Here is a 14,254-nt window from a genome sequence, read left to right as displayed (position 1 = left end):
AGAACCAATCGACATGGGCTTTCTTGATAATATTTTTCTCGAATGTATGTTATAATAGGAAAGAAAAGATTTGTCGCTACTTGTAACATTGTGACTTAGAAAGATGCATGATTAACCAGAGAACCAGCAACTGTGCATAGATAGTCAAATTAAAAACAAACAGCGCCACCAGTGTGTGTAGCACTGCAATACCAAGAAACAATACTTATTGTGGATTTTGTGTATATTATAGATAACAGATTTGAGCAGTTTCTGAATGTAGTACCAATCAAATTCATGTTCTCAAACTAGGAAGTCATTCCTTAAAAAAAAAATCAAAAAAATCAAAACATGATAATGTGTATCAGAACTGTCGAATGTAAACAGTTCCACCATATTCTTGGTTGTTTATTATGTGTAAACAAAGTAGTCATCATGTGATCATCTGATGCAGATATGAACCCTTGAAATTGCAGTTGTGCCTAAATAGAGTCATTTTAGATAAGGATATGCAGGAAAATGGTTTAATCATAAGATCCAAAATCTACAGAGAATCTTCAGTAAGCCCCAAAACCTGCAGCACATCCTGAGCCACTCATTACCTGTTGCATGTACTGTAGCTGCTGTGCAGTGACTTGCTGTTGGTGGTGGATATTGTGCTGTTGCTGCTGTTGTTGTTGTTGATGATGTAGCTGTTGTAGTCGAAGGTCTCCAGGCTGCAGTTGCTGTAACACTCTGTTCTGCTGACTGTTGCTCGGCATCTGCGCAGCCGACTGCTGCCCATTCCCAGGAGCTGAAACAGGAACACACACTGTATAGTCAAAGCTAATTTCTCCAGAGGAAAAATAAAATACAGAACATAAACCATATTTAAGAAAATATTAATTATATTGTTCACCTTTCTGGCCGTTGCTAACCGTACCTGAGGATACAGTCATTTTCACAGGAGTTACAGAGCTGGACAAGGGCAAAACATTACTATTTGCAGCTTTGGGTCTTTGCCTGGGTGCGATTGATGTTTCTGTTGGTCCAACTGAATCTGTTATTCTAATGAAAAAAGAAATAAGGTGAAAACAGGCTCAACTTAAATGGTTTGTTGAATTTAAACAATCTGAAAGTAACACAAACTCTAATATGTTACCTGGCTTTTGTCAGGCTCTTCTTAGCAGCAATATCACTAGCAGTAAGGGGCTCTGGCAATGAAGTGGGAAGGGGAGAGTTCTGTGTGGCCAAAAAAAAAAAAAAAAAAAAAAAATCATTAAATAGTAATAATTCTGAATCATACTAGGAGATTAGCAAAAAATAACTATCAATTCAATTAACTCCCCATAATCTATGACTACATTCATGCTGTCTGTCCAAATCCGACTATTTGTGTATTAATTTAGAATCTGATCTGTATGATTGATTATCCTTGTTGTGATTATCCAATTCATGTGTTTCTCATGGTGCTCTTTGTTTTTTTGAATATCTGTTGGTCTCTATGGCAATGATGATGTGTAGGTATGCCTATGCCAAAAAAAAAACAACAGCAATGCAGTTTGCAATGCAGATGTTGTCTTATGTCACCATGCTATCTCTTGTTTTAAGTCTTATGAGGCAGTGGCATAAATGTAGGAGGCTTGAATGTGCAGCTTTATTCACTGCTACCATCTCCAGCTGTCTTTTCAAAGTGTCACGTAGACCAGGCTGACTAGCAATATATTGTAATTTTCCACTCAACCTGCATTTCGCACACAACCTTGTTTCTGCAACAACTTTCAGCATGTTTCCCACAACAACATCTGACATATTTACATGTGGCATGAGAAAGTGACAGGCAGAAAAGCCTGTAAAATCTGATCGGAGCAGTCAGAATAGGAATAGGATTTCAAAACACATATGATTGTACTCGTTTCCACTGCCTCATCAACGCTCATGTCAAAGGGCATCTCGGGAACCGCACTCCAGTGGTTCAAGTCTTACCTCTCAGGTAGGTCCTTCAGGGTATCTTGGAGAGGTGAGGTGTCCAAGTCACATCACCTCAGGGCTCCGTGCTTGGACCACTTCTCTTCTCCATCTACTAGGATCTGTCATTCAGGATCATGGTTTCTCCTATCACTGTTATGCTGATGACACACAACTCTACCTCTCATTCCAACCAGATGATCTGACGGTTGCTGGTCGCATCGCAGCCTGCCTGACAGCCATTTCTGCCTGGATGAAGGACCACCACCTTCAACTCAACCTTGCAAAGACGGAACTGCTTGTGGTCGGTGCCAACCCAACACTGCATCATAACCTTTAAATTCACTTGGGTCGTCAACCATTACTCCTTCCAGGACAGCCAGGAACCTTGGAGTGGTGATGGATGATTGTTTAAGCTTCACAGATCATGTTGCTACAACGGCCCGGTCCTGCAGATTTGCCTTGTACAACATCGGGAAGATTAGACCCTTCCTATTGGAGCATTCCACACAAATTCTTGTCCAACCTCTTGTTCTATCCAGACTGGACTATTGTAATGATCTCTTGGCTGGCCTTCCAGCATGCACTGTCAAGCCTCTACAACTGATCCAGAATGCTGCAGCAAGACTGGTCTTTAACGAACCGAAGAGAGCGCATGTCACTCCTCTCTTCATCAGTCTTCATTGGCTGCCAGTAGCTGCTCGCATCCAATTCAAGGCTCTGATGTTTGCCTACAGAACGACCACTGGCTCTGCACCGCTATACCTTAACTCACTACCTCAGACTAATGCGCTCTCCAGAAACCTGCGTTCTGCAAGTGAATGGCGCCTTGTGGTGCCATCACAAAGGGGCACAAAATCACTCTCACTGACCTTCTCCGGGTCTGTTCCTGGCTGGTGGAATGACCTGCCACGCTCTATCCGAGCAGCTGAGTCTCTAGCCATTTTCAAAAAAATGCTAAAGACGCATCTTTTTCGTCAGCATTTGACCCAGTAATAGTAGCACTTACCTTGATTTCTATTCTTCCATCTATTTGTGTATTTATTAAAAAAAAAAAAAAAATCCTTGCTACGAGCACGTTACTGTCAAAACTGTGACTTCTCACTGCACTTACGTACTGTTGTTCTCATGTTGTTTTGATTGATTCTACAGTTCTCATTTGTAAGTCGCTTTGGATAAAAGCATCTGCTAAATGACTAAATGTAAATGTAATGTAAATGTAAAACTTAAAAATTGTGTTTCATGTCATTTTTAACTTAATTTTGGGCTGACAGTCTGTACTATGTGTGAGCAACTCACAAAAAGATTTGGCACTGGACACTCCTTTCCAGTTAACCGAAAGGCAAAGTAAGAAACTTGATAGATGTCAGGTCTCCTTTCTTGATCAGGCTCCAACATGTATCCTGAGAGAATGAAAGAAAAATGGCAGTTATCAGTTAACAGAGGCTTATATTCAATCTAAATGAACGTTCAAGAAAAGATCACCCAAAAAAAAGAAAATTCAGTCATTCATATCGAATGGAAAACAGCACACACGTAATATGAACCACTTACAATACTTACATGGTGCCTGGAAAATGATGACAGAATTGTTATTTTTGGATGAACTACCCCTTAATTTAGAAATATATAAACAATCATAGACATTCAGATTCTAACCAGCCCAATCATATTTCAAGTAATGGGAACATTTCTCAAAATATCTTCTTTTATGTTTCAAGAAAGTCATACAACTTTGGAATGACCTAAGAATGACATTTTGGGGTGAATTCTCTCATTAAGGGGAGCTGGGACACAAGTGTGCAGTACCTCTATACTACCAGAGGGTGGAGCTATTGCTTAGCTTAATTTCAAAATCCCACCACAGCCTGTGTACCCACCCACATTAAACCATCTTACCCAAAATCATTTCAAATCTCTTGGGAATATTTGAAAGCTGCTTACTTATTAAACAGTGCAACTTAGAGGAGAATTTTGAACCGTCCGGAACAGCAAAGGTTCCGTCACATATGGCAACTTGACTCTCCCCAAATGGAAGTGTGAAGAAACACAGCTTGTACAACAAGCATCCAAGCGCCTGGGAAAGAGAGAGAAAACAAGAAACTGTAATTCCACACAAAGACATTCAATACATCAGGTTTCACTGCTCTAATAAGTAAATACTGCACTGTGACAACACTTAAAATGGCTGACAGCTGCTCTGTGTCGTACGAGATGAATTCTGAGAATTTTTTCTATTTTCAGACGGAGCAAACGGGCAGGAAGTATTGTCATACATTTCCTCTTCCTACCCAGGCAAGTTCTGACACGATGACCATGAACTGCTACCATCTGCACTGGTGAAATTTATCACAATGTGAGCTTTCCACTGAAGGACCTTCATGGAACTAAGGGCAGACCATTTATTTTCTATTCAGTCCTGCATTTGTTTAGTAGGAAGAGCTGTGAAATGAGGTTAGGCTACCTACCTTTTACAGCATGTCAAGTTAAAGAGGAAGTTTGCCTTCATGAGGCCCTCATTCCTGTCTTTACAACACTGCCAGAAATCAGGAAACTCTTTTCTTTACTGCTTTCCATCAGGCCTACATGCACATTACACCACTCCTCAGCTCTAGTAAACATGTCTGAAATTTCTGATTGCATCTCGTTACAGTATAACTTAAACATTTCTACACCATTGCACCTTGATACATGCCTCAATTTTTTATGACGCAACAGAACAAAAAAAACTAAAACAAAAAAAAGGATAAACTTTGAAACAAAGCCAGGATTTCAAGGATAGCTGGTAAGCACACCCCTGAGAGCCCTCATTTACAGAGGAAACCGGTTTCTCATCTGTGTCTGCTTTGTCAGTCTGACCAAACCAGTTCTCCAGCTTGTTTATGTGTTGGAGATTGACATGGGAGGGAATGAAAGAGAAGAGAGTGGGTGGAGGAGAGAGAGAGCGAGAATGAATATGTGTGTGTTCTTGTATACATGGTTTATGAGGACACAAGTGTGTGTGTGTGTGTGTGTGTGTGTGTCTGTCAGTTTGAGTTTAGTGCCTACCCAAATATCAGCCTTTGTGGTGATGGCTTTCCCTTGGTACAAGTTAATCATCTCTGGGGCGCGGTATGACAGAGTTGTGTACCTAAGCAGAGAAGAATGAAAACAATGGAAGGTTTAAAAGCACTAACTTCCTTGCATCAGAACTAGTGACAAGAAATTACATCATCTAAACAAGTTTAACACATTTTGTAAATTCCTTTATATTACATGGACAAAATGTAAATTTGCCGCACATACAAGCTTCGAGACAGAGCAAATCAACTAATGCTCTGAGTCAACACCCATATTCTGTTATTCTGTCCACTACAATATGCACAAGTGTGACACTCTCTAGAACTACAATGCTCATTATTCACACACACATACTGCCGTTGAAAAGTTTTGGGGTCAATTTTTTTTAAAGAACATGTTTTAAAGACATTTATAATGTTGCAGATGATTTTTATTTCAAATGAATGCTGTGTTTTAACTTCCTATTCATCAAAGAATCCTGAAAAAAATGTTATCACAGTTCACACAAAAATATTAGGCAAAACCACCGTTTTCAACATTGATAATAGTTAGAAATGTTTCTTGAGTAGCTAATCAACATACTAGAATCATTTCTGAAAGATCATGTGACAACAAAGACTGGAGTAATGATGCTGGAAATTCAGCTTTGCCACCACGGGAATAAAGTACATTTTAAAATAATTTAAATTGTAACATTTCACAATATTACTGTTTTACTGTATTTCTGTTCTAATAAACGCAGCCTTGGTGAGCTTAAGAGGCTTCTTACAGAACCTTCTTAACATCCCCAAACTTTTGAATGGTAGCGTAAAATCACTTGCACAATACCCCATTTCTGGACAGGGAAGGAAAGGGTTTCAATTTATTTGTCATTAAATGAACTATAAAGTAATGTTACTTAATTGTTACATTTACACCCTAATATCAGAGTTACTGTTTAACACATTACTTTAATAGATACTAGTTGAATAGTACTAGTGAAAGTACTAGTTGTAAATGCCACAGTAATTCAGAACTCCTCACTGTACTGCAGAAAGTCTTACTTCTTGATCTCATCCTCCACGGCAGTTATACCATCTTTATGTGGAAGCAGAACTTTGTGTGTGGCACTTCCAAAATCACACAAGACGTAGTTTCCCTGGTCATTCAAGAGGAGGTTTTCTACCTGTGAACATACACAATTGTTAGTGATTTTTTTTTAAAAGGTCCAAACACTGTAAATTCCAACAGTCAAGAGACAAAGGCAGGAGAGGAAGGAGGAAGTACTAAATAGTGTTAATATTGGTAATGATGTTTTTCCAAGCACAATAATATTCTCTGCATATTGAATATGCATACCAATATTCAACAGATGTCAATGACTTTTTGCCAGCTGTGACAGACATTATTTTTAAAGGAGCAATCTTTAATTAAACCGCTCTAATCACGTGGCTACTTGCACCACCGCAATGTTCACATTAAATTATGACAGTCTGCACTTTTTATAATTGACAACTCTGTGTAAAATACATCAATTCCTGTCAGACCCTTGAAACTAAATTAGTCACAAATGTAACACATGAGATTAAATGGGTTAATACTTAAAATACACAAAAAGAGGAAGTAAACCAGTTTCATCTTGAGAATGTATTCAGTAATCAAAAAAACATAAATGCAGCTTGGAGTGGACAATCATGAGATCCTGCTTTATAGTTGTATTTTTTAACGTGGTTATACTACAGAAGAAAATTATATTAACCAAAACATCAACCTAAGTGTATCACACAAATCATATGTCTTGAATGGACTATTCTTATAGTACTTTAATGTCTTTTTTTGGAGCTTGGCCACCAGTGTTTCTCATCCCCTTATGTTACATAAAAAACAACAGCCCCGCATGAGGAAGCCCCTCTAATACAAATGAGTACACAAACAAATTTCTTCCGCTTGAGTGTTCAATAATTTCCCAATTATTTTAGACTGTGATTGGTTTTGACTGGTGGGAAAAAGTGTTCGTTTGAATGGCACCATTGGCCTGTTCCCACACTTGTCTGCCAAAAGGGTGGCCTTGTTTCTTTCGAGGACTGGTGTTTTTCACAGAGACAGCATAGCATGCCCATCTTTTCCTGGGTTTTACTAATGCTTGCCACTAATAATGTTTGTGAGCAGAGTAATTGCTTTGGGAGACCATGTCTGGTATCAATGTGTTGAACTGGTATGGTCAGAACATGGTTCTCTAAATTGACAAGGAGTGTCCTAAATTAAATCTTCCAGCTAGTCAAACAGAGTCAGACAAAAGAGAACCAGTGATCAGCCAGAGTGTCTTATACTTGCTTTCCAACATTTATGAAATCACATAGATGAAAGTTCAGACACGCCAGTGCTCGTGTCTACAGCTTCACACCTGCAGTGAACTAATTTAAACGGCTGCAAATAAACTGTATGCAAATAATTTATATCCACCTGGAATTGCTTAGAAATATCCTGTAGTTGTCTTACTAAAGTGGTTTCTGTACTGTACCTTCAGGTCTCTGTGGATGATTGGAGTTTTACACTGGTGGAGTCTGGCAACAGCTTCACAGGCATCACAGAATATGTTGAGCACCTCCTCTTCAGTGAATCCTACGTGCAGCCGTTGATTCATCTGCTTCACCACCTGACCAGCTAGATGACACACATTAATTCAGTCAACAAATTAGGATCAGATTAGGAATATCATGGGGGGTTAAGGAAAAACAAGGCCTTGCTATCCATTAAATCCAGATTTGTTCAGTGTTATTTTAGTTTTATTTATATACTATTATGGTATTTATCAATATTTGAATAATAAATGCTTTTATTTTTCATAATTTTCATTTTTATTTTAGGTTAAGTTTATGTAATTTTGTTATGTGCTTTTGTCATTTTTATTTTTTTTATATATTTCTATTTAGCTTTATTTTTTAGTTTTAGTCATTTTAATTTAACTTATTTTATTTGTTAGTTGCCAAGGCAACATTTCTAATTTTCAGGTTTTTTTAGTTTAAGTTTCTCATCAAACATTTATATTTTATTTTTAAGTTTTATTTCAAATCAACAAAAAAACAATTTCATAGTTTTAGTTTTTACTAACAAAAACAACAATGGATTTGTTGTCCAACTTCAGTTGCCTGCAGAAACCAGTTGTAGTCTTCTAGATTAGAACAACTTTGTGTTACTAAAATTGGGAACCAAGAACGGTCTCTTATTAAGAAAAAAAGGAAATTTCAGAACGTTTAGTTCTGTTAACAGTTCTCTAAAATAGGTGCCTCTAAAACAGTATGTGAAAATCAGAAAAAGTAAACAAATTTAAACTAGTGGCCAAACTAACTGACAGACCATTTAGGCCAAAGTAGGTGTGGGTGAAGTTGCAATTACAATATAATACACAGATGAAATAAACAGTGCCTTATTTTTTTCACACTAGGTGTATTTAACATTAACCTAGTATTCATGTAAAAAAAAAAAAAACACTACATAGACTTCACTGTATAAATTATATATACACTGACACTTGTTAAAGACACTGAAGTTATTCAGACGAGCAGTAAGTGATTTTCTCTTTGTCTTTTGTTGTTTGATTAACATTTATGACCAGCAGCAGCAGGTTTATTATTAGGCTGCTGTCATTTTAAGGCCTCATGCACAGATCTAATGTACAGACATGCATCCAGTTTTCTCCCAACTGTTTACGTTCACTTATATGTGCCCTAGAACTTTTTTTTAAAAGATGTAATATAAGTCTAAGGTGTCCCCTGAATATGTCTGTGAAGTTTCAGCTCAAAATACCCCATAGATTTTTTTTAATTCATTTTTTTAACTGCCTATTTTGGGGCATAATTAGAAATGAGCCGCTTCAGGGTGTGTGGCCCTTTAAATCTTGTGCTCCACGCCCTAAGAGCTCGCGCTTGCCTTAACATAAAAAAAGTTCAAACAGCTAATATAACCCTCAAAATGGATCTTTACAAAGTGTTCGTCATGCAGCATGTCTAATCGCGTAAGTACAGTGTTTATTTTGATGTTTACATTTGATTCTGAATGAGTTTGAGGCTGTGCTCCATGGCTAACGGCTAATGCTACGCTGTTGAGAGATTTATAAAGAATGAAGTTGTGTTTATGAATTATACAGACTGCAAGTGTTTAAAATTGAAAATAGCGACGGCTCTTGTCTCCGTGAATACAGTAAGAAACGATGGTAACTTTAACCACATTTAACAGTACATTAGCAACATGCTAACGAAACATTTAGAAAGACAATGTACAAATATCACTAAAAATATCATGTTATCATGAATCATGTCAGTTATTATTGCTCCATCTGCCATTTTTTGCTATTGTCCTTGCTTGCTTACCTAGTCTGTTGATTCAGCTGTGCACAGATCCAGACGTTACTGGCTGCCCTTGTCTAATGCCTTTCATAATGTTGGGAACATGGGCTGGCATATGCAAATATTGGGGGCGTACACCCCGACTGTTACGTAACAGTTGGTGTTATGTTGAGATTTGCCTGTTCTTCGGAGGTCTTTTAAACAAATGAGATTTATATAAGAAGGAGGAAACAATGGAGTTTGAAACTCAGTGTATGTCTTTTCAATTTACTGAACTCTTGTTATTTAACTATGCCGAGGTAAATTCAATTTTTGAATCTAGGGCACCTTTAAGGCATAACTGACTATGGTTATGTAAACCTTGTGTGTATTTGAGCGTTTAAGTGCAATAAGATGCGAAAGATAACTCACTTTAGTACTTGCGCATTGAATGACAGGCTTTTAGGATGCACACGCTTCGGCTGTGCGTGCACAGAAAAGCGCATGTCAGAACAGCTTGCAAATAAAATGTTTAACCAACAAGGCTTTAAAACACATGCAAATAATAAACTTTCATGACTGTGAATAGCTGCAGTGTCACGTGAGTGTAACCCTATCTCACAGTATGTTGAGACAGAGACGCCAGAACAGCAACTGATAGAATGCACTGTAGCTACGATATTTCTTCAAAAGCAGATCTTGGAGAAAATGCATTCGTTCACGATCAAAATTTGTGATATTGCACAACCCTAATTTAAACATTTATTTATTTGTTCATATTACAGTTGCACTGTTTAAGTCAGTGGTTCTCAACCTTTTTTCCCAGTGAGCCACACAATGGTCCAACTGCATGTGTCACGGGCCGCATATAATTTACATATGACATCACCAATGTAAACCAATCAGATTTAATGTTATGGTATTAGCAGATAATATTATTATTATTATACCTAGATATTGCAAACAATGTATTCCACCAAATAAAGACTAACTTACTGACATTAGCTTTACAGTAATCAGATAATAATTCTCCATGAACATACACAAACTGTATAGTCACTATTTAAGTCATTATTTAAGTAGCTATTTAACTCTGTATGACTGTAAACTCTCTTCAGCAGCATTTGTAATGGTCACCAAACAATCCCACAAACACCTTAATAAGTAAATGTTACTCAGCTCTTTTTATAAACAACACTGAGTGCATTGTAATTACAATCTCTGACGATATCAAGCATTCTGTCACGTCGCATTCCCTCGTTGGATCCGCAAGTGCGTGGCCGAGTTGGCCTCATTTCAGCCGCGGTGCGCTGATGCGGTTATTTTTATTGATTTAAAATACAAGTACATCAAACAAACGCATCGAATTCACAATTCACATGTCTTTTGAAATTGTAGGTTTTGCAAATGTCAAGTAGGCTACTTAACTACAGAGCAAACAGGAAGGCTGCCCATCTCGCTCATTGACAGCAAACTGATTCTTCCATTCTTCTTACCTTCACTGCTGATGCTACGACTCTTCTTGTTTGCATGTGTTCCTTCATTGTATGTTCATTTCGTTTTTCTCTTCTAATAACAAATTTGACCATTTTGAGCCCTAAATTTATAAAAAATAATGGCTACTGTTGGAATTCTGCCAAAGCGCGCTTGTAAGTGTTTGTTAACTGCGTAATTGCGTCAGTACATATAGAGACAGAGCGACACGCGCCATAATCTGAAAACCACGCCCACCGGGGGGGGGAAACAATCCAACAGTCCCCATTGACTTTATATAGCATGAGGCTGCCTCTTTGTCATTTCTGACTAGTAACAAAAAACAGAACAATGTCTAAAAGCTGCCAAGTGACATTGTGTACAGCAAACAAGCTAAAAAACCTAGAACTAAGTTTTTATAAGCTGTCGACCCCCAAAAAACGAATATTTAAGGACACAAAAGTAGATACAGGCAGTGAGACGGAGCACAACGGGTCATATTACTATAAGAACTACACTGGAGGGGAACGTAATCGCAGACAGGTGAAATAATTCTTTGACATGGTTAAAAATAATGAATGGTTTGTTTTTGTTTGTTTGTTTAGCATATGTTGTCGCCGAATATGTTCCCCTCCAGTGTATTTCTTAGAGTAATATGACCCGTTGTGCTCTGTCTCACTGCCTGTATCCACTTTTGTGTCCTTAAACATTCGTTTTTTGGGGTCGACAGCTTATAAAACTTGTGGTCTAAATGCGCTCTGTCTCTATTGGTCGGCGCGTCTAAAAACAATAAATGCCCACCAAAATTATTTTATATGACAATTAAATGAAACATTATAGCTCAAATTTATATTTGTTTAATCCATTTTAATTTAAATTTAAAAACAAAAATAAATTGTAAAACTATAATTTATTTTTTAAAATTGTGGTCGGCATATCGCGGGCTGCATTTGCATTCGTGACGGGCCGCAGGTTGAGAACCACTGGTTTAAGTTATTTTACTTTGTAAAGGTATTTCACTTTAAGATTATAATGAAAGTCAAACAACAGTCAGAGGGACGTACTGTTATGCAAGTATGAGCTTGTATTTCAGGATCTTTAAATCACACAAGGACACACAGAGATAACTTTAGCTTGCATATTTATACCATAGTTTTGTTTGCATCAAAGCTGTATTACCCTTGCAATACTCCATCAGAATCAGAACCTCCCATACACTGTCTCCCACGGCATTAGTGGTTGAGTCCAGATACCGAACAATGTTCTTGTGGCCCGACAACTCTTTCTATGGGGACATAAAAAAGATTTTATATATACGTCTGATGTACTCGTGCAAAAACACATCTTAGCATGACTCACCATGATTGTGATCTCCCGCTTGAAGATGTTCAGATCGTGGATATTGTTCACGTACATCCTTTTCAGGGCACATCTTACTCCACTGTGCGTACGTGCCAAAAACACCATGGAGAAACCTCCTGGATACACAAACACACATACACAGAAGGTTAGATGTTGTTTATCTGGTCAGCGATCTCGACACATCTTAATAAGCAGTTTGACCAGTGATAGACATTAAGCAGAACTGTTTACATTCACTTAACAATAGACAGTTGTACACAAATAAATGTGGGGGTTTCCCAACAAAAGGAATTCAAAGAGGAATTTCAGGGGAATTCTGACATTAAATAACTTACAAAGTAAACAATCAAAATATAAAGCTTCATGCTGATATAATGATGAGAAAAAAATATTTTTTTTAAAACGTTTCATCATTACTTCATTAATCTCAAGTGAAACAAGACACTGCATGAAAATTCTCTCATTTAATTTAATAAAAATTAAATTATTAAACATAATAATTAACTAAAGAACTAAATATTAAATAAAAATAAATACAATTATTAATTAAATAAATAATTAATGAAACCTCTTGATGTCGCCAATAGCTGATGCTTCTGACCATATCTCTTGCTATCATCAATACGCGTTATCATTGTCTATCAGCACAACCCTATTATTTATGCTTTTCTATTTAAAAAAAATTATAATTAAAATAAAACTATAAACTGCTGAAATGTGTTTGGAAATGACTGAATGCTGAAATGTCTTTGGTTTGAAGGGTGAGGGTTTGGAGAGATGGTGTGTGGCGGAAATAAGCAAAATGGCTGACATCATGGCAGCAACTACAATGCCATTTAAACAGAGGCAGTTGTGGGTAGCACACTGTGCACCAGAAATGAGAGTCGGAACTGAACAATTTAAAACCCATTACAACAGCCCATGTCTCATTTTTGAAGAACATGGCAGAATTGTAATGGAGATCTTTCATTCTGCTTTAGTTTTTTTCTCTCATCTAAAACTGGATGACCTGTGCTTCCTGCTGAATGAGTGGACAGAAGGACAGAAAAGCTGAACTTTTTATATCAACCCAAGATGAGTTCAGACAGAGATCATTGTGACCTTCTGCGACTCTGGTTCATGTTTAATGCAGGTATGAGACAGAGAGCTCAAGATGTTCTCCCAGTGCAAGTCCTCTAATATTGCTACTTAGTTGCTCAAATAAAATGTATTTTCAGGAGGAAAATATAATGGAGAGAAAGGCAGTCTTAAGCCAAGTTAGGGATGGGCTCACTGTTGGCAGTAGCTTGTGAACAAAGTTAGCCTTAGGAGAAAGACAACCTTATAAGGTTGGTTCACCTGAAATTGAAATGTCACATTTATTCAGCTTCATATTGTTCCACACTCGTATGACTGGATTTCTTCTGTGAAACAAAAAAGATGACAGTGCTTTTTTTCCATAACAGGGCTGTCAAGCCTCAAAAATAAAGTGAAAAAAGCACCTTACAACTTCCATAAAAGTAATTCATACAACTTGTGTGCTAAATTCCAACTCTTCTGAAGCAAAACAGTATCTTTGTATGGGGAAAACACAGTCAAGTTCTAGTAAAGGTCACAGAGATACTAAAACTGCAGTAAACTGTAAAAAGCAATGAAGGTTAATAAACTGATCCCATATGGAACGACGACAAAAGTGTGAATTTAAAATGTTCATTAAAAATCAAAACGGCAATAAGTTAAAAAAATGCAATATCTAGCAACCTTGCTTAAGCCTCTGTGCTTCAGTGAAACTCGTTGAATATGCGTATTGATCGCCTACACAGTGGCGAAGGCAGGGGCTCTGAAACAACATGCAGCAAAGAGGGGCGCCATGCCTCCGCAACACTTCTCCCATCAGTTCCAGGGTGAATGAATCCTGGCAACGTATGACTGGTGAGCATTTTCTCATTAACAGCATGCTGAGTCACGGAGCGGTCCACAGAAAGAGAGTGCCCTGACACAAAGGAGGACCCACAATGCCGCACTTGTTGCCTAACAAACTCATGCTTGTTTAGCCGCCCTGAACTGAAAAAGTATTGGTATGGAGAACCACTAATCAGGACCTTTAAAAAAAAAGGTAAAGAAAAACAGTTTGCAGAGAACTCTCAACA

General features: G+C 37.6%; 1 protein-coding gene across 5 annotated transcripts in view; it reads right to left on the bottom strand.

Moving 5' to 3' along the window:
* bmp2k (BMP2 inducible kinase) overlaps window positions 1-14,254 on the bottom strand; it is a 41,490-nt gene that overhangs the window by 13,897 nt on the left and 13,339 nt on the right. For 4 of the 5 annotated variants that reach the window (XM_048188173.1, XM_048188169.1, XM_048188172.1 and 1 more), the window contains exons 2-11: window positions 12,123-12,241; window positions 11,943-12,048; window positions 7,487-7,629; window positions 6,030-6,151; window positions 4,975-5,056; window positions 3,871-4,003; window positions 3,226-3,329; window positions 1,121-1,200; window positions 878-1,026; window positions 582-772 (exon numbers count right to left, since the gene is read on the bottom strand). In XM_048188173.1, coding sequence (XP_048044130.1) covers window positions 582-772; window positions 878-1,026; window positions 1,121-1,200; window positions 3,226-3,329; window positions 3,871-4,003; window positions 4,975-5,056; window positions 6,030-6,151; window positions 7,487-7,629; window positions 11,943-12,048; window positions 12,123-12,241 — 1,229 coding nt within the window. The remainder of the gene's footprint in view (window positions 1-581; window positions 773-877; window positions 1,027-1,120; window positions 1,201-3,225; window positions 3,330-3,870; window positions 4,004-4,974; window positions 5,057-6,029; window positions 6,152-7,486; window positions 7,630-11,942; window positions 12,049-12,122; window positions 12,242-14,254) is intronic. The other variant, XM_048188174.1, reaches the window with a different exon arrangement.

This window comes from Megalobrama amblycephala, linkage group LG4, assembly GCF_018812025.1.
Source record: "Megalobrama amblycephala isolate DHTTF-2021 linkage group LG4, ASM1881202v1, whole genome shotgun sequence".
NCBI classification, from domain to species: domain Eukaryota; kingdom Metazoa; phylum Chordata; class Actinopteri; order Cypriniformes; family Xenocyprididae; genus Megalobrama; species Megalobrama amblycephala.
The sequence above is the reverse complement of the archived record's forward strand: the minus strand, read 5'-3'. Positions and strand labels throughout refer to the sequence as shown.